Raw genomic sequence first — 24,440 nt, 5'->3', positions numbered from 1 at the left:
CCCCAGAGGTTCGCATCGGTATGCTTGCTTGGAGGATTCCCGTCGAAAATTTCGGAGATTCTCGTCGGAATCCCTGGAACATTCCAGTCGGAATCACTAAAAGTAGCCGAGTGCTACTACACCAAGACGCAATAACCAAACGCTATCAATTTGAGTCGTTGTAGAAATCATCGGCTGATAAACAAACACACTTCGATACTAGAGGCTACAACACAAAGCACGTGCTTGAGTAAAGAGAATATGGATGAGGGTGATTGATCCGCAACGGTGTCAGCGAAAGTGGTACATGTCACATTGAGTAAATTTTACAGGAAACGCATAATCCCAAAAACTTCAAAAATAAAGTTCAAATTTGCAATTTTCTGCAACTCAACTGTACCAACGTGATATGACTGATGTGCCTAAAGGTAGTAGGGTATTCATTTATGGTTTGAACTAGTGAATCAGTCGAAATTACCATCTAATTGGCCGGAAATGAAGCTTAAACAGTATGAATGGCATATTTAGGTATGCTGGAAGTGATCATTTAAACTTTCGTACATATTGTTTGTGTAGAAAAATGAAGCGATTTAAAAACGTCCTGAATTTGCGCTAAAATCACCCCATCAGTGGCACAATTTCAAAAATCTCATAAAGGACGCATTTCATGACACAGGAGTGAGATCAATATATCAAAAGAAAGCCATTTTTATCTGTAATCAATGAACATCATCGTACGTATGAGAAACAGTAATAAATAGTTAAAATAGCAACATTAATACAAGGTAAAATCTGATCAATGTTACCTTGTATCGTGGTTTGAACTTGTAAATGCAATCATGTTCTACTGCTGTCCGCTAGGAGCGCTGCATGCGCATAGCTGGAGCATTTTGTTTACATTTCCAAAGTGAAAAAATCCTAATTTTTGTATGATAATTTAGACGATTTTAACATGTTTCAAGTTACTTAGCTAATGCGAGAAAATGAATACTAAAACAAATTTGCTTTTCTATAGGTTTCCTGAGCGTTCCATGCATGTAATTAGTATCATATTTAGGAGCCGCTGCAGTAGTTCAAACCATAGTATAAAAGTTATGTTAATGTTAAGTTTTTTCAATGAAACTAAGCATAAATATGTGAACCCAGGGTGTTTTTAGAAAGATAATAAACTAAACTTCCATATAAACTAGTTGTAACATGGCTCTACAATGAAATAAATGAACTTTATTCTGACGGGTCATCTGATATCTGCCATTTGGTTTAAACCATAATCGAATACCCTAATGAGAAATATGAGATGATTCTTCACAAATTTCAAGTTTGTTGGAACAAAATGCACATGTACCACTATTAATGGGAGCAAAATGCAACAGAAATTGAAAATCGTTGTGGTACATGTACATTTATAAAATTATTTCAAACGGCAGTGAGCCATCTTGAAATTCAAAATAGGGTTCTGTTTCCGATGATATCAAATTTTGTTTCAAATAAGCTGATTTCAGTGGGTAGAACTGTATATGTGCCACTATTCCGGGCAACGAAATTGCCATTGTGATATTACAGTGGCGCCGGGAGTGGGTGGGACAAGTAGGACATGTCCTACGCATGGATTTTCTTAGGTGGGACAGCCAAAGCATTGTCCTACCCATGATTATGGTAGGATGAAGTCAAGGCTGGCAAGAATCTGCGTGTTAGCAAATGGTTATTTCAGAGTCCTCACAATAATCATAGAGATTTCTGCGATCAAGAATGTTTTTATTTATTTAGTAACTAGTAACTTTGTTTCGCCTAAAATTGATTTATTCTCTGATAAGTTCTCGAGTTATGCAGAAATTCAAGCTTCATTTGTATGGGAGCCCCCCTTTTCAGAAGGAGGATGCGTTTCGAACCACCACAGAAACATATCTTCCCTTTCAAAACCTCCACATACCAGATTTGGTTCCTTTTGCTTGATTAATTCTCGAGTTATGAAGAAATTGGTGTTTCATTTGTATGGAAGCCCCCCTTCCTAAGAAGGGAGGAGTGGTTTCGAACCATTTTAGGAGCCTTCCCCGGCCCCGAAAACCTCTGCATACAAATTTTTTTTCACGACGATCGATTTAGTAGTCTAAAAGGATCAGACAGACAGAAATTCATTTTTATGTATATAGATTAAAGATTATGTATATAGATTTATGTATATAGATTTGGTCTCGAAGTAGTATGTCAATAAGTCACTTCAGAGGCTAAATTTTAAAATGTTTTGTGTGGTGAGCTGCTAGTGTGAAGTTTTTTTTTCTAATACTTTGTTGAACAAATAGTTGTTTGAATTTCACTAAAAAAGTTAAAGCGCTAGTTGTTGCAACTACAATTAAACAATAAAAATTTCAATTATCTAGTCTTACTGCAACTCTGTTATAAATGGCATTCAAACAAAGAACTATTAGGCAAAGTTGTTGCAAACCTTCGCCCAAGAACCCACCATAAACACATTTTAGAATTCAGCTTCCGGAATGAACTGCTAAAAGATCGAGCCAAGTTTAATAAATGATCAAAAACATCCTTGGTCTAAAGGTATAATAGAAATTGTTGAAATCGGCAAATATGATTAATTTAAATTATCAAAAGTTATGATAAATAAAGAACGATTTTACGAATTATTGGAAGGTCACGATTTTTTTAAACAAACCTCAAAAGACTAATTGAAATCTGCTTAAAGGATTCTGAGCTCCCGAAAAGCTTTTTTGACAATCATTTGATTTCTTGGTTAATTTGATTTGAATCGATAGATCAATAATCATGCTAGAGAGTTATTTTTAAAATCCTAGCAGTCAGCAATAATTGATGAACGTAACAACCCATTGATCAGAAAAATATATTAAGCTCTTTTAGTGGAATATGTTCAACCGTCTAAGACGAATTAAGTACTGTCCATTTAATTCCACCAGTCGAGTCGAGTCAAGTACGAGACACTGAAGACGACCACACAGTTGTGGTCGAAATACGTATCTGCAAAGATAACGAAAATTAACTGGTGGAATTAAATGGACAGTACTTAATTCGTCTTAGACGGTTTAACCCATTGATGATTTATACAAATTTCTGTGATCCGTGACATCTGCTGAAAGCTTGTGAAAATATTCGATAATCATAAGAATTCCAAGATGTATGTCATGCCTTCCCACCGAATTTCGGAAAAGCAATATTTAAAATGGAAATCGTAGAAAATTTCTCAAGGTATGTGAGTATTCTTAAGCCTTTCAGTGGCAAAATAGGTTAAACGCGCATCGATGTCTCAACACCAGAACTGTCGGAGACAAGCTCGGTGTTCTAGTGGCTATACCGCTTCTGCCTATAAGCAGGAAGTCGTGGGTTCTGCCGCAGGTTCATCCCTTTCTTATTATGTATGTCTTAGTTCTTCATGTGTTTCTTGTTCTCTCAAAACGATTCCTACTGTTTACCTGCCACACTAACAGTTGCAAAACCTATCGTGGCGTTGGATAGTGCCTCTGGGGTAACGGATGGTAGAGATGCTATTCTCATGCAACAGTCTAGGCTTGTAATACGCACGAATTTGTTCGAAACGCTTAATGCTAATGCTTTCTATTTGTCCTACCCACGACTCGGAACGTGGATGCGCCTAGGGTGATATATACCAGAAATTTAAATGTGTATATCTCCAGAATTAGTTGTAAAAAAATACTTTTTCGTTATTTCCTTACTAAAAGAAGCCGTTGGTGTAAAAAACACAATATCGACAAAAAAGGTTTATGTACCACTTTTAAGGTTGTTGGACCGAATTTAAGTGTCACATTATCATTAAGATAACAATGGGGTTGTAAAATATTCGGAAATCTTTTGGAAAGGAGCTCAAAATAGATAAAGGGGAGGCTATATCCCCTTAGGCATCGAGGCTAGTTACACCAATAATATCCAATAAAGTAGATTCATCAGAAAATGTTTTCTTTTATTCTCAAATAGGCGTCCTTACAATTAATATCAGCAACCAAACGATTATCCGAATCTATCGAGAAAATTTAACTTTCTACCATTAAATCGTTAATGACGCTACCGCGGCGAATAAATTCTCTGCAGCAACCACCGCCGACGGCCATCATTGATGCTGTAGGCCTCTCAGGCTGATCTATAATAAAATGAAAAACGATCCGTAAATAATATTTGAATGTTCCATATAGCGTTACCATAAATCCATGAAATAGTTCAGGAGTACCCATAAAGAATAATTTTTAGATCCATAACTAAGCTGAAATTCAGCAATTAATTGGAAAATATGTACCGTTAAACATGATCAAGAAAAACAATATCATCCCTGCTATTTTCCCATGAACATATGACAAATGATCGATAAATGTTTGGAAAATAATCCATAAAAAAACAAAATTTTTATCCAAAAAAATACAAATTTGCTCAATTTTTATCGTGATGATGATCCATATAGGTTTGGTCATATGATCCATAATTTTGGTAGTATGATCCATAACGCTTGGAAAAAGGCCAATAAAACTATAATAATTGAGCCACATTTTTTCTGAAAATTATTCTTTATAGGGGTTTCCGAACTATTCTATAGATTTATGTTAACGTTTACGAAACAATCAGGTGATATTTATGGATTGATTTTCATTGTTTTATGGATCATGCTTTATTGCTTATATGCAAAAAAATGTTTTGCCGATGCTTGTTGGGATCGATAACGACGCAATCATCGTCATTTAATTAGTGGGACCTAAAAAACGCTGGTTCAGCAAAATTGTTAACGCATACTTAGAAAACAGGGTATTTAAGAACATTAAACACGGATACATCATTGAATGCTTCCATTGTTGAAGTGTAGAGGTTTTGGAAGCCATTTATTCAATTACAAAAATATTGGTAGCGCTAGAAATAAATTTACCTTCAGGACCCGCTGACCCCTTCAAACGGGGCAAGTGGGACCTATTCTGTTTTCTACTGTCGAACGAAACTATTTTGAGGAATGTAGATAGACTGTTCATATTATCATGATGATGCGACAGAAAATTATACACAAGGATGCACCTTTTCAAATATTAAGCGCTTCTAGCAGTAAAATGTCATTTTCCAATCCAAAATGATTACAGATGCTACCGTGGCGATAAATTTACAGCAGCAACCACTGCACCGACAGCCATCACTGAAATGTCATCAAATTCATCATTTCTGAGCATAAGTATTTTCTGATCATGGATAGAGATTGATTGCATGTCGGACTTTATTTTTGCAAGAAGAAAGGTATTATAATGTTAGCAGATATGAAAACTAGACAACAGCCGATTTAATGTTTAGTTGGCTGTTGTTTTGTTTTCCATTAGCTTACTTTTGTACCAAATGTTTTAGGTGGCAAGGATAAGCAAATATTTATTCACTTTTCGTATAAATAAATATTTCTCTTTTTAGAACACAAATTATTATATAAATCAGTACTTCAGAAGAAACGGCGATGCGCGTTGTTTTTCATTTATAACAGAACAAAATTTCCAATTTATGTGTTATGCACTTTATTTATCTGAGAATCTGATGCGAAGTTTGAAAATAACAAAACACAAGACAAATCCTGTTGACCTATTGTAGAATAAATAGATTATTTTCATTGTAAACGGAAGAATATCCCATCATAGTTATAGCCATTGCTCTTCTTCATGCGGGACATAATTTACAGAATGCAAAATACACATTCGGTAATCAACTGTACAATACTTGTTAATATCGAAATCAAACTGCAACTGGTTCAGATCCATATGATATATGAATGACGAAGTTATTTCTCACTAGACAACTATCTAAAAACAGTTAAAATAGCTTTTCGGAAATGTTGTTCAAATATGTTCCACTTGCCCCATGTATGTTGAAATTCAAGGGAAAATGAAAATTGCAGATTTAAAAATTTCAATCGTTGTCGATGTCACACAATTATTTAATTGCTTAAAACATTCACTTTCCCCATCAATGATAAATTTAGAAATGACTATTTAGTTTGAAATCTATTGAAATAAAATATAAGTACCGTCTACAGGGGTATCATTGGGCCAAAATGTGGTATGCTCCAAGTAAATGCTACAAAGCTCTAGTAGTTAATATTGGAAACAAGTTGTAATTAGTTAGGTACAAGCTTGAACAATAAATTTACCACTGTGTAGGGAAAAAATAATAGATGAGGGAAATTCTTCAAAGTTATATGTTGTTTAAAATTGGCCCATTCTCACCCCTCACAGAGGGTGACATTGGGCCACATACAAAACGTTCACCGGTGACGATGCAACGATTCAATCGTTCATTAAAAATAAATGCCTACATTACGGCTTTTACCAACTATGTATGGCAAATCAACCAAAGGCTTGGCCCAATCTCACCCCTTTTTAGCATGCATTGCTCGTTGCTACGAAAAAACAAGACCGCTAAATAAATATTCATAAAATTTGATAAAACAACAAACAGATTATCGTAACATGATCACCAGCTATCCATCGATCTGAAATTTAGTTATGTAATAGATGTGTGGGGCATTACTGACACTATTTTAATACGGGTTCATTCGATCAATAGTTTTACATTCAAATTCCAAGCATCATTGTTCGAACACAATTAATCCTTGGAATTTGTTTTGTGATTTCCTAGACGTGAATTTTAATATAATTTCGAACCGTTTGAGGTTTTCATCAAAATTCGTAATAGTTTCTGAGATATTAGAAGTTGAAACATTTTTCGTTTTTGGCCCAATCTTACCCCCTAGGCCTAATGTCACCCCGAACGACGGTAATAGATTTTCTCGGTAGTTTAAAGAGCATTAGTATGGTGCCCTAAATGGTTTTGATTCCAAATATTTTTGTGTCGGGTGAATTCGTTGATAGTTCTGCTTCATCTTCCTAGAACATTGTTACCATCAAAAACGTTCATCGATTCATCTGCAGTCATAGTACCCACTTACGCCGTATTTTCACTTTCCCCAGGGTACCTTACTTTGAAGAACCAATTTATGCTTCTTGAGCTCTTGTTGAGCATTTACAACTACTAACAGCAATCAACCGATTGTCCGAATCTTGCGAGAAGATATCACTTTTCATATCAGATTTTTCTTAGTGCACTATTATATACGGAAGCAAGTTTAATTGGGAGAAATGTTCACCACATTACTACGCGCAATCTCATGGTGACCGTGGAAAATTGGATGGCGTCGTTCTTTTACTGCTGTAGCGACTGTCGGCAGGAAGATGCGACAGACAATTATACACAAGGATGCACCTTTTCAAATATTAAGCGCTTCTAGCAGTAAAATGTCATTTTCCAATTCAAAATGATTACAGACGCTACCGTGGCGATAAATTTACAGCAGCAACCACCGCACCGACAGCCATCACTGAATTGTCATCCAATTCATCATTTCTGTTCCTGTAATGAATATTCGTCGCACATCCATTGTCTTCCATTTTAAATCTTGATCCTGAAAAGGTCCAGTTTATTCGCCTCGAAACACATCCGCTGATGATCATTGCGGATGGCCACTTCACCACGATTTACAGAAAATTTCACTTGAGTACTGTTGATGAAGGCCACGCGATGATAATTTTGCAGAAACGCACCGACGAGCACCACCGATGCCGATGTTGGGACCGCAATCCGTTAGACGCAACAGGGATCGCTCTTCGTGGAATTTCGAGGATCCACCTTTTTGGTAATAGTTATGTGCCTTAATTTTATGTGCACTCATTACGAATAACGAAGAGGCGGAGCTAATGATCTTACTTCATTAGATACAAGAAAGAAGCTTTCTCGCGCACGCGTTCCCTTTTGTTCGAGATTTCGCAGCGAGTGGTCCAACGCGGTCCCAGCAACCAGCGTGTGCAAGTCAGTTAGCTCGAGATTCTTCGGAGAGCGGACCCAGCATCGACCGACACCCGTGATGTTCTTTCGGGTAAATGGTAGTTTTCTGTAAATAATCGTGCGACCGTCGTCAGCAACATCATCAAGATTTCGAAATTTATCTCATAATGATGGCCGTCGGCGGTGGTTTCTGCAGAAATATCGTCGTCTATGGGAGCAGTATTAAAGCGAAATTTGTTTCCATACTGATAGTGATTTCAAAGGTGCACTTAATCGATCCTTTTTCAGGACCATCATGTTATGGGGAAGGAGGTTTTGTTTGCCGTATTGGAAATTGTTGCATAAGTGAAATTTCCTCGCAAAATTCTTACTTTGGTAAGAAAATTATTTTGAACTTTTTAGTGGAATGTCTTCACTTGTCATGAGACGAGTTTGTACAATCCCCTTGAATTCCACCACTTAATTGTATCTTGACAGATACGTATTTCGACCTCAACAGTAAGGCCGTCTTCAGTGTCTCGTACGTGTCTGCCCAGCAGACAACGAGGTGGAAATTGCTGCGGTGATCGAAATGCGTCTGCAGATGGTCGAGACAAAGTAGTAGACCGAAACGTCACGCAGGAAAACAAATGGCGTATAGTTATTGCTCACCGAAAAATATCAATAAATCAACCCCAAATTCTTTTGAAGCCTGTCGATACTAATGACTACCGCACGATGATGTCCAGCATTACTCGGTATAGAATTACTCGTACAATGAGCAAAAATGGCCAGGTAGGATTTTTTTGAGTTTGGAGGGAATCCTGTGTGTGTAGTGATGCTGATGCTGAAATAGTTCGAAAAGACTCTATCTGCGCACTGAAATTCTGCCAGAGGAAAATACTGTTTGACTGGATGGTGGCTTAGGAGTCGAATGCTTCAGATCTATGGGTATGTAAAATTAACTAAATATCGTATCCTAGGTGGGCAAAGCTCTCAGGAAGGAAATATGAGAGTATTGGGAGGAAGTATTAGGGTACTCAGAACGCGTATGTGACAGTACTTAAGAGGGCATATTCAAAGATCCTGTGAAGTTAAGAACTGAACATCAATCAAAATTCGATTTTTTCGTGCTCTTAAAGAGCAAAAATTCTTCAAGGGGAAAAATGTTATCGATTTGTGACGACTTTTAATTCAAATGCTTCAAATTAAAGGAGGGCTAAAACTACTTAAACTCAAGAAGATAAGTTGTAATTTTTGGAGTGTGTGATGCTGAAAGTTGAGTATAAAAATTTTGCAGAAGGGCACTCTCCAAAAGGACAAAAATTCTTGCAAAACAAAATTATGTTTGATTCGTGAAGCCTATGGAAGCGCAAATTTACTCAAACGATGCAAACAGTGAAAATCCTAAGGAGCAAAATTAGAAAGTTGTTACATTCATTTGTCATTTATTTAGCTTACATCTAAACAGATAACACCGAATCAACAATTTGACGCCACAATACACGGTTCGAGGCCACATTGCGCCCCACGCTCGCCAAGTCGTTCTGCACCTGGTCAGCCCACCTCGATGCTCGATGCGTTTGACGTCTTCTTGTACCAGCCAGATCGGATGCAGGGTTTCGGTCCAGCGTTCTTGCAACATGGCCTGCCAATCGTACGCTTTAGCTACCTTCTGGTGTTCTCCGTAGCCTAGCTCATGGCTCAGTTGTTACATAGATTATGTGAATAAACCGTTGCATCAGCTTTTGGGAGAGCCATCTATCGTTCACACCGCAAAAATCGGACGACTACGGTGGGTCGAACACATAACGAGAATGTCGAACAAAAATCCGGTGAAAATGGTTGTCAATAGCGACCTAACGGGCTCATGAAAGCGAGGTGCACAGCGAGCGATATGAATCGACCAAGTCGAAAAATTTTTGCAGACCCCCGTAGCTCGATTTTCGGTTCTCGTAATATTACCTAACTCGGCAATTGTAGTTGGAATATGTGTTCATCCACTGATAATCTGTGATACAACTTCTGCTGAAAAAATCAGCTTTTTCTCACTAGTAACCGAAGTAAGTAAACCGAACTTTATTTTATCTGATTATATCGAAATATAAAAATATCAGAGTCACCCTATTCTCTACAGAAAAAATATTAATCATTTTCCATAATTCGTTTATGGAAGTATAAGTCATTGAAACATGATGGGATCATCTTCTCTACAATGTAATCGCCAATAAAAAAAAAACTCAACAGGGTAAAAACAAAATTTCAATTTGACCCATGTTCAGCAAAGATAGGCGACTAAGTTATCTATCCCCGCGAGCAAGCGTCCTGTCATCAGCGAACTTTTTTGCAATTATTATTTCATTTTTGTTTTTCGATGGAATTATGATTATTCACCCGGAGGGATTGAACAAAGAAGTCGAACACCCTCGTTCTGCGGTGTGGTGGATAATCGCAAACTTGCCAAATGAAATAAACCCGACGTGATACAAATGAAAGGTAGAGAGAAAAATGAAATGGTTCCTAGAAGATAAAATTACTATGGGATTTAAATTGAATTATGATTTTCCCACGACAGCCTTTACCCTACTCTAACGAAATTAATTTGGGGCCAGGGAGCAAAGATGTGCAAGTGACATTTTCAATGGTTTTAAGTCACGACAAGTTTTGAAGATTTTTGATGATCCCCTTTTGCTACCTGTTACACAAAATTTTGAATAGTGAATTTTCAACAATTGTGTTGTCGATGTATCCTACTAATATTACAAATATGGCCTATTCTTAAAGCTTTCGAGATTTGTCTAATTGTCTTAAAAACATTTGCACCATTTAGCTTGTCGACTCTTCACTCGAAACTAACTATATTTATTTCACAAAACTGTTGAAAAGCTAGGCAGTTGCATCTATGGGAAAATTCATATTGCCCAAATGTGTTGTTACACACATATCTATCTACATGTAGGCTCGGAGCAAGCTTTAAAGAATCTACTTTGAATAAATAAATGCAATTCAGTTATGAGTTTAAATTGTACATAATTGAATCTATGAAGCACTCATTTAACCCAACCTGTTGAAAACCGAGACACGCTGCTGCTCTGCAATGAAATTTCCTTCTTTTATAACATTTCAGTACCGAGCACCTGACAGCCGTCGGTGCCGGTTCCGCTCGGACGTCTGCCACGTGCAGTCTGGCATCCAGCAGAGAAAGCAGTACCTCCAACCCGGCGGCCGGCCCATACAAGTGAGTACCCATCCATCATGTTGTTGTGCCTGGATTTCAAATCACTCAACTGCTGTTCTATTTGTTGCCCCTCTCCCCCTCTTGGATCCGATGATACATATCCTGTGATGGAAATGAAAACGACTACAACATGGACGTTGCTTCCGGTGCATGGACCCATTTCTGTGAACCCGAAAAAAAAACTACGCAGAGTTCTAATGCTTGGCGGAGCTGCCGTCGGAAAAAGCTCATTAGTGTCACAGTTTATGACGTCCGAGTACCTGCATGCGTACGATACCAGCATAGGTAAGTTCGAATTTCGTTTGTTCGATGTGAGCCCCAAATGCAGTTGTTGTTGTTGCTACCGTTATTGTTTCTGTTATCGTCACAGTGCCCTTGTAATTCGCCGTTCGACCCCCCAGTAACGTTCCTGCAGCGTTGTTTCCCGAGGCCTATATTTAAAGGATGAAGCTTTTCTCCCTCGCTGTTGACTGTATGGCTTATTATTATGGGCAAGTTGCCGGATCAGTGGGACTTATTTACACTGCACTACTGTACGCTTTGGGCATGATGGGTGGAGGGTACTAAAGCAAATTGAACCAGTGGCTTGCTATCCTTTAAATTATGCTGAATACCACAACAGTAAACTATCTATGACGGTGTCAATGAGCATGTTTGAAAAACGAAAATGAATATTCAATTTCACCATTAGCTCTCCCGAGATTCGAGAAAAATGTAACATGACTAAGAAAACAGCATTGTCTTGCGGTGAATGTTTAATTTGGAAATCACGGTAATTCCAAAATTCAATTAAACTCCATGCATGAAACGTGAATATCTTCAAGAAATCTTTGAACCCGAGTTTATAATTTAAGTCTTTAATAATTCAGAATTTTCTTTTCGATTCGGAAATAGCCTAAGAATCAACTGAAATTTATAAAAATCGTGAAACAATTTCAGCAAGACTTTTTTTTTAAGAACTGTAAGAGCAGATACTCCAAGACACACGATAGGTGACATTAGAAACAGTACAAATTTGTTGTTTGCGTATGATCCGAGAATAGGTTGGGTTTTTATATTCCAAATGTACTCTTTATTCACTTTTCAACATATTCAGTTTTCGTCACAGCGTATCACGAGTATTTCCATTGTCTCTGAGTAATTCTCGCTGAAACCGGGCCACTATTTGCACGAGGTTCTTAAAAATGCCTTAATTTACATTCTTTCGAAAGCTTTCGGCGAGCATATTAAGGATCCGAGTTAAATTCATCATAAATATGAACCCCTCGTTAGTTATACACGAAATCATTTTTATGGACCCCTCGATTTTTGTCAATTCTTGACTCACCAAAACTGTTATAACTCCAACATTTCTCAACCGATCATAGAGATCAGCATATCGTTGGAAAGAGGAAGAGTGTATCCTCAATTTGCAATAATAAAAATACAAGCAGCCATATTGAATTTGGCCGCCATATTGGATTTCTTTTTGAAAACCATTTTTCCGCCAAGTTCGCAACCACTGATTTTGAATATTAATACATCGATGGAAAGCTCAGCTTATATTGTGCATTGCGTCCGAAAATCTCAGGTGTATGTTTTTATATCAAAAGTTATGTATGATTTGCCAAATTAATTTTTGAAAGGCCATCTGACCAACGAACAGTATTTTTAGGGTTAATATGGTAACACGACGTCAGTTCCTTGATTTCATATACTATTCTAAGCTAAATGTGTTTCATAAATCAAAAGCATGTCTACAACAGTATTTTATTTGAAGGGCTCAAAAGTTTTGAGCATAACGCAGCCGTATTCAAGTTATTGTATTAAATAATTTAAGAATTTTTGTATTGGTAAATAGTACATGACTTTTGATAGAAAAAACATACACCTGAGATTTTCGGACACAATGCACAATATAAGCTAAGCTTTCTATCGATGTATTAATATTCAAAATCGGTGGTTGCAAAATTGGCGGAAAATGGTTTTAAAAGAAATCCAAGATGGCGGTCAAATTCAATGTGTCTGCTTGAATTTTTATTATTGCAAATTGAGGATACACTCTTCCTCTTTCCAAAGATATGCTGATCTCTATGATCGGTTGAGAAATGTTGGAGTTATGACAGTTTTGGTGAGTCAAGAATCGACAAAAATCGAGGGGTCCATAAAATGATTTCGTGTATAACTAAAAGGGTTCATATTTCTGATGAATTTCACTCGGATCCTTAATATACTCGCCGAAAGTTTTCGACAGAATATAAATTTAGGCATTTTTAAGAACCTCGTGCAAATAGTGGCCCGGTTTCAGCGAGAATTACTCCTCTATGGATCTCCATTGTTCGTAGTTATGCTAAGTTTAGACAAGGCAAGTGAATTGAGCAAGTCGCTAGAATTGATCGTCTAAACACCTTCATTCAACTCACTTGAACGAAAAGAAAGTTGAACAAGTTCAACTTTTGGCAAGTCTATTGAATTCAACTGAGTTGTTCAACTCACTTGCCCTGTCAAAATGTAGCATTAAGGAAATTCAGAAGCTCATCTTATTGGAAACCCTTGGAGCTCAGCTATCATAAGTATCTTTCATATAGCGTTTTAAAAAAATCAGAATATCAAAGATTTTTCAGATTCCCTTAAATCCTTGAGAAATACAGACCTACAGACGTTTCTTGAAGATCCATGAAACAATTGTTTTTTTAAATGGTACACCAATGGCGGTAATTATTGGCAGTTGGTTCATCGATACTAAGATGGATGGGGCTATCCTGACCAAGATCATCATGGAAGTGATGACCAGCTACATGGAGAGCGAATGCCAGAACATGGTGATGATTACGGATATAACGGTCGAAATCATGTCCTTTCTGGACAACGGCGGAAAGAAACAGTAATGGGCCAAACAGAATGGATACGTTTGCGTGCGTTTTGACAATTTTCCCATGGTAAAACTGTCAAAACGTACGCAAACGTACACGGGTAAAAATCCGTTGCCAAATCCATGACTAAAAAGTCATGATTTCATGAAACTTGTTACTTCTTGATATCATGACTACAATTCATGATATCATGACCTAAACTACGATAACCATGAATAATAATAGCATTTTTGTCTGAAACTAAGGTAGTAACCACCAGAGGCGTTATCAAAATGCTATTCCTATTTTCATAAATAAAATATCACGACTCGGAGCCACGTTTTCATGACTTTGAGTCATGAAATCATGACGCTGAGTCATGAAATCATGACGCTGAGTCATGAAAAACGACGCTGAGTCTTAAAAACATGACTCAGAATCATGAAAATATGTCAAAAAATTCTGAAATCAGCGTAACGCAATCTTGTCAGTTGGGTGTCGGCGAAGCAGCTAGAAAAAAAATGTCTTTCGAAAAGTGTAAAATTTGTGTACTGGCAATCTGCCGTCTCCAGGCAGTCCGATTTCACAAAACAAATTCTCCTCGCAGCAAGCGAATCCGAATGGGATAGGGGTTAAATCGTTTTTATTTCTCGTTTTTATAACCAAATTGTGTTCTTGTACGTGAATAGAAAGTGTGATTATTTTGTCTTCGGTCTAAAATCGAATCGCGGAAGTGTCTGGTCTAGAGCCATCATTTGTGTTAGTGTAAAGGAAGTAACACAGCAGAAAACGACGGGAAGGATGGTTAGGGAAGCCTCCTTTCAAGAGGCTGGGAGCCTCATTTAAAGAGGCCTCAGAAGCCTCCTTCAAGAGGCTCAGAAGCCTCCTTTCAAGAGGCTCGGAAGCCTCCTTTCAAGAGGCTCAGAGCCTCCTTTCAAGAGGCTCAGAAGCCTCATTTAAAGAGGCCTCAGAAGCCTCCTTCAAGAGGCTCGGAAGCCTCCTTTCAAGAGGCCTGGAAGCCTCCTTTCAAGAGGCTCGGAAGCCTCCTTTCAAGAGGCTCGGAAGCCTCCTTTCAAGAGGCCTGGAAGCCTCCTTTCAAGAGGCTCAGAAGCCTCCTTTCAAGAGGCCTCAAGCCTCCTTTCAAGAGGCCTGGAAGCCTGCTTTCAAGAGGCTTGGAAGCCTCCTTTCAAGAGGCTCAGGCCTCCTTTCAAGAGGCTCAGAAGCCTCCTTTCAAGAGGCCTGGAAGCCTCCTTTCAAGAGGCTCAGAAGCCTCCTTCAAGAGGCTCAGAAGCCTCCTTTCAAGAGGCTCGGAAGCCTCCTTTCAAGAGGCTCAGAAGCCTCCTTTCAAGAGGCCTCAGAAGCCTCCCTTCAATAGGCTCAGAAGCCTCCTTTCAAGAGGCTCGAAGCCTCCTTTCAAGAGGCTCGAAAGCCTCCTTTCAAGAGGCTCAAGCCTCCTTTCAAGAGGCTCGGAAGCCTCCTTTCAAGAGGCCTCAGAAGCCTCCTTTCAAGAGGTTCTGGAAGCCTCCTTCGAGAGGCTTGGAAGCCTCTTTCAAGAGGCTCGGAAGCCTCCTTTCAAGAGGCTCGGATGCCTCCTTTCAAGAGGCTCAGGAAGCCTCCTTTCAAGAGGCTCAGAAGCCTCCTTTCAAGAGGCTCAGGAAGCCTCCTTTCAAGAGGCTCGGAAGCCTCCTGTCGAGAGGCTTGGAAGCCTCCTTTCAAGAGGCTCGGAAGCCTCCTTTCAAGAGGCTCGGAAGCCTCCTTTCAAGAGGCTCGGAAGCCTCCTTTCAAGAGGCTCGGAAGCCTCCTTTCAAGAGGCTCGGAAGCAGTGCTGCAAAGTGTCACCGTACAAGTCACGCAAAGCGTGACAATAACAAAATCCAGGTCATGTGTCAAGTACTCAATTGTGATGCTCAATGTGGATCTCACATGCTTGGTGTAACGATCACCATGAAAGTGACATTTTAGCAACTAGCGCTTGGTCACTCACCATGTCTTCACTTCTTCTGCCTGTGATCACCAGCATGAATGATAGGAAAACTTTCCTGATGTTGTGGTTGTCATATCCATGTCATCTTGACTATCGTGATGATCACTTGACCTATGCGGTGTTTGGTTCGAAATCAACGCTCGACAGCAATGGAATAATCCACTTAGCGGAATTAATGGATTTTTGCTGTGATAAAAATGCATGAAGCCAAAATAGAATTTTTGGGAACATTTAAGTGTTCTTATTGATTATATTGACTTTTGTGCAATATTTTAAGAGGTGCTATTAAAAGAAAAGTACATACATAGTTTTTCCAAATTTGATCCAGACTATCTTTTGAAAAAGGCCAAATTTTTTTATTGATTTTTCAAATGGATAATATTGAAAAACGACGTAACCTACAAAAAAGTGTTGTATGGGTGACTATAGCAAAATCAGTCAAAATTTCTAGTAAAGATATTGGAAACAATTCAAATTGAGCCCTACACTGAAAAAATCAATTTCAACAGTTTCAAAAATTAAAACTCGATTTGCGAAAAAAAGCTTTTTTGATTTGTATGAAATTGTGTCTCAAGATAGGTGATTATGTTCCCTACCAACCGTCCATACATCGCAAGCTTGACACTTTTAAGGGAAAAAAGTTTTTCTAACAAAAATTTTTTTCTTGTCGGAATTGACTTTTTTTCTCAGTGTCAAGGAGTGCCAGTGGATTTAACATATACATACATATATTTAAATATTCCTGTACAGTCAAGCAGAGTACAATATTTAGGTCGTAACTAATCGCAACGGATAAAAATACACTGAAAATAATTTCGACAAGAAAAAGTTTTTGTTAGAAAAACTTTTTTCCCTTAAAAGTGTCAAGCTTGCGATGTATGGACGGTTGGTAGGGAACATAATCACCTATCTTGAGACACAATTTCATACAAATCAAAAAAAGCGTTTTTTCGCAAATCGAGTTTTAATTTTTGAAACTGTTGAAACTGATTTTTTTTCAGTGTAGGGCTCAATTTGAATTGTTTCCGATATCTTTATTAGAAACTTTGACTGATTTTGCGATAGTCACCCATACAACATTTTTGTAGGATGCGTCGTTTTTAATTGTATCCATTTGAAAAATCAATAAAAAAATTTGGCCTTTTTCAAAAGATAGTCTGGATCAAATTGGTAAAAACTTAGTTAGAGCCATTCTCAAATACGGCCCATACAAATTTCAGAACCCTCCCATACAAAAATACGCTACGAGAGGGTGGGTGGGGGCTTTCAGCCCCCAGGTCCATTTTAGCGTTATGTAATTTGTGAATGAACCCTTAATTTAACTATTGATTTATCCAATTTATCAATTAAAAACGACGTCAGTCCAATCAAACGACAACAAAATCAATCAATAACGGTGCTCACCTGCACTTTTGACAGCTGACCGACCTGATGCTCTTTATGGCTCTCAGCTTGTGGTTGTCAATCTGGGTGTCACGCTTACCGAAGGTACTCACGTGTCAGCTTCTACATGTCACGATGCGCTTGCAGTGATTGTCAGTAAAGAACATCGTTTAAAAGCGTGGTGGTTTTTGTTTTCATATCTGATCATCTGGTGATGGTCACGACATTTTGCAAGACTGCTCGGAAGCCTCCTTTCAAGAGGCTCGGAAGCCTCCTTTCAAGAGGCTCGGAAGCCTCCTTTCAAGAGGCTCGGAAGCCTCCTTTCAAGAGACTCTGAAGCCTCCTTTCAAGAGGCTCAGAAGCCTCTTTTCAAGAGGCTCGGAAGCCTTCTTTCAAGAGGCTCGGAAGCCTCCTTTCAAGAGGCTCGGAAGCCTCCTTTCAAGAGGCTCGGAAGCCTCCTTTCAAGAGGCTCGGAAGCCTCCTTTCAAGAGGCTCGGAAGCCTCCTTTCAAGAGGCTCGGAAGCCTTCAATAGTCAAAACATTTCCTTCAGTCAGTCCCTTAATGTAAGAACTTAATTTTAATTGGGAAGTTTAAAAAAATTAAAATTTAAGAAAAGTTTATGGAGAACCATATATTTCGTTAAATTTCAGGTCCATTTTTGATATACTTTAAGAGCTACGACTATTTTCATTTATAGCAAAAAAATCATAGGGGTACCTCAATTAATGCAAAAGTTCGATGGGTATCTCTCAAGGAAAAGGTTGTTTTATAACAATGAGTGTTGAACTAATTTTCCTTTCCTAATCCTAAATTGACTGTATGGACGTGGCCAGCATCGTTATTGGTCATGATTTGGAAACTCCGAAGCAAGTATACAATAAGAATAACTTTTTTGTATCCCAAGAATATTATTTAATTGGTGAGCTGTGCATATTTGCTGTTTCTCGGACAATCATGATTAGCAATTACGATGTGTACAGTTAATCAAGCTAAGCTCTTCTTTGACTATTTCCGCAATATGTAAGGAACATTGAAGATTTGTGGGAATTTCTAGATCTTCGCATGGAATTTGCAGAAAAATTCCAGAACGGGTTGAAAGATCATTAAAATTGCTGAAAGTTCTTTACTTATGATTGCTTTTAGCTCATACTGACCATAACAGCTGTTCTCATATGCCAAGGACACACAGACAATTGCTCTGTTCGTCGAGCTGATTGTATATAAGGCTATGGGTTTGTGAAATTCAATCTGAAGTACATATCTTTGTGCATTTTAGAAAGGTGCATAGGATTCTTCTAGTGAGCAAATGTATGCTATATATATGTAGACAAATTAGGGACGTTCCGATACTTCCGATATATCGGAATATTGATATTTTTGTTTCGATATACGATATTTTTGAATCGATATTTTGCATTCAATATATCGGTCATATCGATATTTTTGCTTTCGATATCGATATATTGAATCAAAAGAAAGTAACACAAAAATAACAATTCTCGCTTAACTTTTCAAAAGGACCTAAGTAACATTTTTTCATGAATTATTTTGAGTACTACAATCAAAAGCTTTCATGTTGTTCTGTTGATTGCGCTATTCAAATTAAATCATGAAAAAAATGTTACTTAGGTCCTTTTGAAAAGTTAAGCGAGAATTTCATTGTATTTTGTGAGAAAAAATACTTCGAAATGGATCTGAAATGTCGTATTTTTAATGGTTAAGGTGATTTTTCTCGGTAGCGCGGATGTTGTGAGGTGTGCGCTGCCATCAGAATTTTGGCAACTAGACACTTCGCATTGACGCGTCCTTGTGCAACGTCTGTCATGCCGCTAGTCCTTGAATCCTTACAGGAATTAAATTAAATATTCGACTCGATAAATTGGATAAATTAACTTTTAAATTAGGAACCCGACTAGAAGAGCATAACAGAAACTAAACACAATATTAACATATTGTGATATTTATAACTTATTTTGATACAATTTTGTTCTTAGTGGCCATTATCTTTCAAATGTTGTAACAGGATTTTATCATATTATGATTTAAAAAATGCTCAACACCGAATTGCCCAACAGTAGGCAATTAAAATAGATGTAGCAAAGTCTTCCAGCCATATAGATATCACAACGCTGATATAATTTGCAAAGGTTGCCCTATTTGTAATGTTGTTAGTTTCATGTTCTCGAAAAAATATTCTTGTTCAGACAAAAACAAAAGTTTTGTATTGTTGATCACATTCTGGAGACCTATCACGAACTGTAAAAATGTGCAACTGCACAGAAACAATATTTTTGTATTTGATTCTGTTTTAAATTTCTAACAAAATATGTTATTTTTATGATCAAATTGTAACAAAATTTGATAGTTTTTTGTTTCCAGTAGTGTGATTTTTGATAGAAATTTAGATATTTTAACAACATCCTGCACCACGCTTCTAACAAATTTTGTTATAAAAATTTAGTATAACATAATAACATAGGTTGATATAATTTTGATATGACCTTCTAGTCGGGAAGAGATTCGTGGAAATGAGAATTTGGAAGAATTGGAAAACAAATGAAAATTTCCTTCCGAAATTCAAAAGAATTAAAGAGAATTTCCCTCAAATATGTCTAAGAATTTTCAGATGAAAATTTTGAATTTTATCTGAATAAAATTTTTGCGTCAATTTTGCAGAATTTCCGAAACAATTGAAGAGAATTTCCGGCCAAAATTCCAGGGAATTTCATATGAATCAAAAAGATAGTTTCTCGTGAAAGTTTTAGAGAATTTCTTTTTTTAATTAAGAATATTACAATGAATTTTTTCGTGAAAACTCTGAAGAGAGAATCTTCTATTGTTAAGAATCAGAATAACCCGAATAGAAATATAGAAAAAATGTCAGTGGCAAATTTCTCAAAACTCCAGTTGATTTTTTCGAGCGAACGGAAAACAGTGAGGTCAGTATCATGCCAAACGCAGCCACTACCGGTTAAAACTACAACGATGAATGTTGGACTGGCACACTATAGTATAGAAGCAGATTGGATTAAGTAATAGAACAAAAGCCATTTCCAATCATTATTGTAAAGGGCTAATACGGTATTACGATAGTATGAATAAATAAAACAAATATATTCTAAATATTCTCATTTCTGAAATATCATATGATTTTACGATATATCGATATTTTCATTCCAATATATCGAAGATATCGATACTTTGATTCGATTATCGTATTCAATCAAATATCGATATTTTGAAGTATCGGAACGTCCCTAAGACAAATAATAAGAAGGAATAAATTTTGGCTGTTACGCACTTTTCAAATATCAATTCTCTACCCGTGTATGCGCCTGGCAGATGTGGATACATAATTGAGTATCCCACTAAATAAAAAAAATATTTTGAGCATTGATTTTCTGATTTTGAATTAGCTCAATACTATAAAACCACGCTGATAAGACATTATGAAGTATACTTCAGCATAATTACATTAATCTTAAGTGAACTAAGGTTTTAAACGTTATTTGAACCCTATATGAAAAATCCCACAATTTCTATATTTTTTATACTTTCTGATATGAAAGCGGCATAAATGCTGGGTTATTGCCTTATCGCCAATGATTTATGCGGCGAGAATGCAGTGATTCATCACAGACTGCCTCTTCTGTTATTATAACAGTTATTTGACTTCGAAAAGTGAAATCCGAATTGCGTACATAATGTAAAACCAATTTAATAAAAATTCCGCGGAAAAATTGAAATTTCGTTTCGATTCGAAAAATTTCGAATCAAATGAACCTGGATTTCGTTTCGAAGTTTCGAAAGTAAATCTATATTTCGTTTCGTTTCGTTGAATCAACATAGACATTTTAAATTTCGTTTCGTTTAGTTAGGAAAAAGTGTGTTATCACATACCCTTAAAGCCAAGCGGTGGAGGCCAGAAGGGAGGTCGAATCGAAGATTTGTCTCCTTACTGAACTCCGCAGACGCATGGCTGCCCCTGGAGCAACTCCAAAGCTAAGTAAGGTCGGTATGGCAACCGAGTTGAAGGGAGCTAGTGCGAAAATGAAGGCTACTGAGATCTGCCGGGAGAAAGTTAAGCAGGTTTCCGACCCTAAGGAACGACGGAAACCTTCATTCTCTTAGCCATTTGTTGGCAATTTAATGACTTTTTTCATCAATGTATATCGTTTACATCGTCTACGTGAAGAATGATTTGCTGCAAAAATATGTCCGTTTTGAATTCGGAAAAAACTTGTATTGGTGGCTGATACCAAGACACGCTGGAATATCATGCTCAAACAGCTCTACGACTTGAAGGAAAAAACTCTGATCGATTTGACGCTTCAATCCAAATTCAACTTCCGTTATGATGATTCAAACAATTCAAACCATCGAACATATTCAAGCTGCTGTTGAGTTGTTTTGCCGTACGTTCTGCACTCTATAGTCTATATGAAGCCGTTGTAGCACTGCAATTTATGTTGGAGCAATTGTCAAATGGAGCCACATAAATTGCCGCCAACTTATTCAATGCTCTCAAAGAACGAATCCAAGAGAGACGATCAGAATGCACCGATCTTTTGTCTTTTTTTAATTATCCTGCCGTAAAGCAGTTGATCAGAAACAATGTTGGCATTTTCTTCAAGACACCCAGAGCTTTGATTAGGCAAGCGAACGAGATCTTCAAGCGTCTAATCATTCTTGATGCGATCGATGAAGCAGAGACAACGACCACACCAGACGATCGGAACGAAGACGATGCCTCTATGATGAATCTGACAAATCCAGTACTAATGCCTGGTCGCTTCTTGTGTGGAAGCAAAGGTGCCTGCGCTGGAGTAGCGGCAAAGGCGGCAGATGGAGAAGCTGGAGGTGGAAATGTAACTGCGGAAGAAAGAGAAGGAGATGCAGCGTGGAGCGGAAGAAGGCGGAAATTGAGCTTCAAATGTGTGCCGAAGAAAAAGAGGAGCAGAAGGCCGAGATCCTTCCAAAAAAGGAGCAAATGGAGCGAATGAAGATGAGCCAAAAGACATTTAAGAAGCAAATGGCGGCCATGGACAAGGAGATGACGAATCGTTCAACTTCCAGGGTGTTCAAGCCGTCGTCGAAATATGCTACTGACGATTCACGAGTGGGAAGTTCCAGAAGAACCAAATGTGTGGAAGTTGACCCAGAAGATCCGCAACGTCAACGATATCAAAGAGGAGGACGGGTATGTCGATCAGGAAGGAGAAACGGAATCGGCGAGCCGTAGCTCCGAGCTTTCATAGAGAAGGGAGCCAAAAAGCGCGATTCATGGGAAATCAGGAAGCGGGTAATAAAAGAAAGCCAAGGCGGGCTGGGGCTACAGCAGACTCAAACTACAATGGCCCAGTTGGCCGCAAGAAATGGACTGACTTATAAGCTTCCGGAGTTTTCGGGAAAACCAGCGCAGTGGCCAAAAAAGGCCCAACGATGCCTGTGGTTACATGAACCATGAGTACCTGATTAGGCTGCAGGAAGCACTCAAAGGTAATGCCCTCGAGTTGGTATCTGGCCAGTTACTACTGCCGGAGTCAATCCCGAAGGTTATCGAGAAGCTGCGTTGGCACTTCGGTCGCCCGGAGCAACTGCTTGAGAGTCTTCTGGATAAGGTCAACAGGCTGGATTCCCCTAAGCCGGACAACCTCCGGAGCTTTGTCCCTTTTCGGAAACACGGTAGAGCAACTCTGCAACCATTTGGAGGCCGCTGATCTACAGCAACACTTCGTAAATCCACTGCTCATACAATCTCGCTAAGTTGCCGGATCGGGAAAAGCGTGAGTGGGTCCACTATCGAAGAAGACGGGGAGATTCGACATTGCGGACGCTAACATACTTTCTGATGGAAATCGTGGATGATGCCTGTGAAGCCAATGTTGATAGGGACTTCAAAAAAGTAAAAAGAGTTATATTGTCTGCTGCAACTGCAAAGCTGGCAATTTAAGGAAAAGTGACCGGGAGAAAAGAATAGATTCTTGTAGGTAATGTAAGTCTACAAACCAAAAACTGTACAAACTGCAAAAACTGCGAAAAGCTGTGCTTTGTATGTCTGAATGAGCATACCGGACAATGCAAATTTCAAATTCGTTGTAATGTAGGTGATTGCAGAGAGTATCATAATCCCCTTATGCATCCAGCAGTGATGTCTTTTTTTCCGGATTGTGCCGGTGAATGTGCACTGTGGATCAAAAACAGCTACGGTGTTAGCATTTCTAGACGAAGGTGCTTCGGTCACGCTAATAGGTAAAAAGCTCGCTGATCGACTGGGTGCTTTCGGAGAGCCAGAGCAGCTAACAATCCATTGAACAGGCGATGTATCTAGAGTAGAACAGACTCAAAGAATTAAGTTAAGTGTCTCTAATACTAATTGCGGTACGGACACCAAAATGTTGCCAAAAATTGCCCACAAGCTGTCGGCCCCCTCCGTCTAAATCTGTGCCTGCCTATATGGATTTTCATTATACGTTTTTCACAGTGTACTCTGTGTTTCGTCTTTGATGTTTTGATACGATACCGATTTAGTTTCCTCGTTGCAGTTCATATTAATGCTGAAATAATTGAGTCTATTATCCTGATTCACAATGACTACAGTTGGGATAGCTCAAATCAATCTTCACCATAAAAGAACAGCAACGATTAATCTTTGTAGACTTTTTGCAACATGGGAAATCCCAAGTGGCTTTGGTACAGGAACCCTATTTTCCAAAGGGTAACTTCTACCTTGGTAAATTAGTGATCCCGTTTTTTTCTGAATCTATATCTGACCATCGCTACATCACTTGAATATTACTTCGCATACCTTGCGTTCTAGAGATCCCCGTTCTACAAGTTTGAATCTTTATACAGAGTTGCTCTCAACGAAATTTCATGGATATCTACCATCCATTCAAACTCCTTTCGACGTGAATGATGCCGTTGATATGTACTACAACGTTACACATCGTGGAAGATTTCGGAAAAGCTTGTCCCTTACGTTCTGTGCAAACCTCAAAATGAACCTCGTGGTGGAATTCCGATTTGGCTAAGCTCAGGAAGCAGTTTCTGATATCTTCTCATGTATTTTTGGGTCTTGGGCTCAAGCTCGTAGAATTCAATGGACACTTAACAGTTTTGCTCCTTACAAATCTCTAGGGGAGGATGGGATTTATCCCGTTTTACTTCAGATAGGTTTCGAGCATATCCAACATGTTTTGGAAAAAA

The 24,440-nt window shown here is 38.2% G+C and overlaps 1 protein-coding gene across 4 annotated transcripts in view; it reads left to right on the top strand.

Annotated features, from left to right (window-relative positions):
- LOC134218367 (serine-rich adhesin for platelets) overlaps positions 1 to 24,440 on the top strand; it is a 428,012-nt gene that overhangs the window by 318,990 nt on the left and 84,582 nt on the right. For all 4 annotated transcript variants that reach the window (XM_062697307.1, XM_062697308.1, XM_062697310.1 and 1 more), the window contains 2 exons: positions 10,922 to 11,032; positions 11,223 to 11,317. In XM_062697307.1, coding sequence (XP_062553291.1) covers positions 10,922 to 11,032; positions 11,223 to 11,317 — 206 coding nt within the window. The remainder of the gene's footprint in view (positions 1 to 10,921; positions 11,033 to 11,222; positions 11,318 to 24,440) is intronic.

Source organism: Armigeres subalbatus, chromosome 2 (genome assembly GCF_024139115.2).
Source record: "Armigeres subalbatus isolate Guangzhou_Male chromosome 2, GZ_Asu_2, whole genome shotgun sequence".
Classification (NCBI taxonomy): Eukaryota; Metazoa; Arthropoda; class Insecta; order Diptera; family Culicidae; genus Armigeres; species Armigeres subalbatus.
Note: the sequence above shows the minus strand (reverse complement) of the source record. Positions and strands in the feature narration are given on the sequence as shown.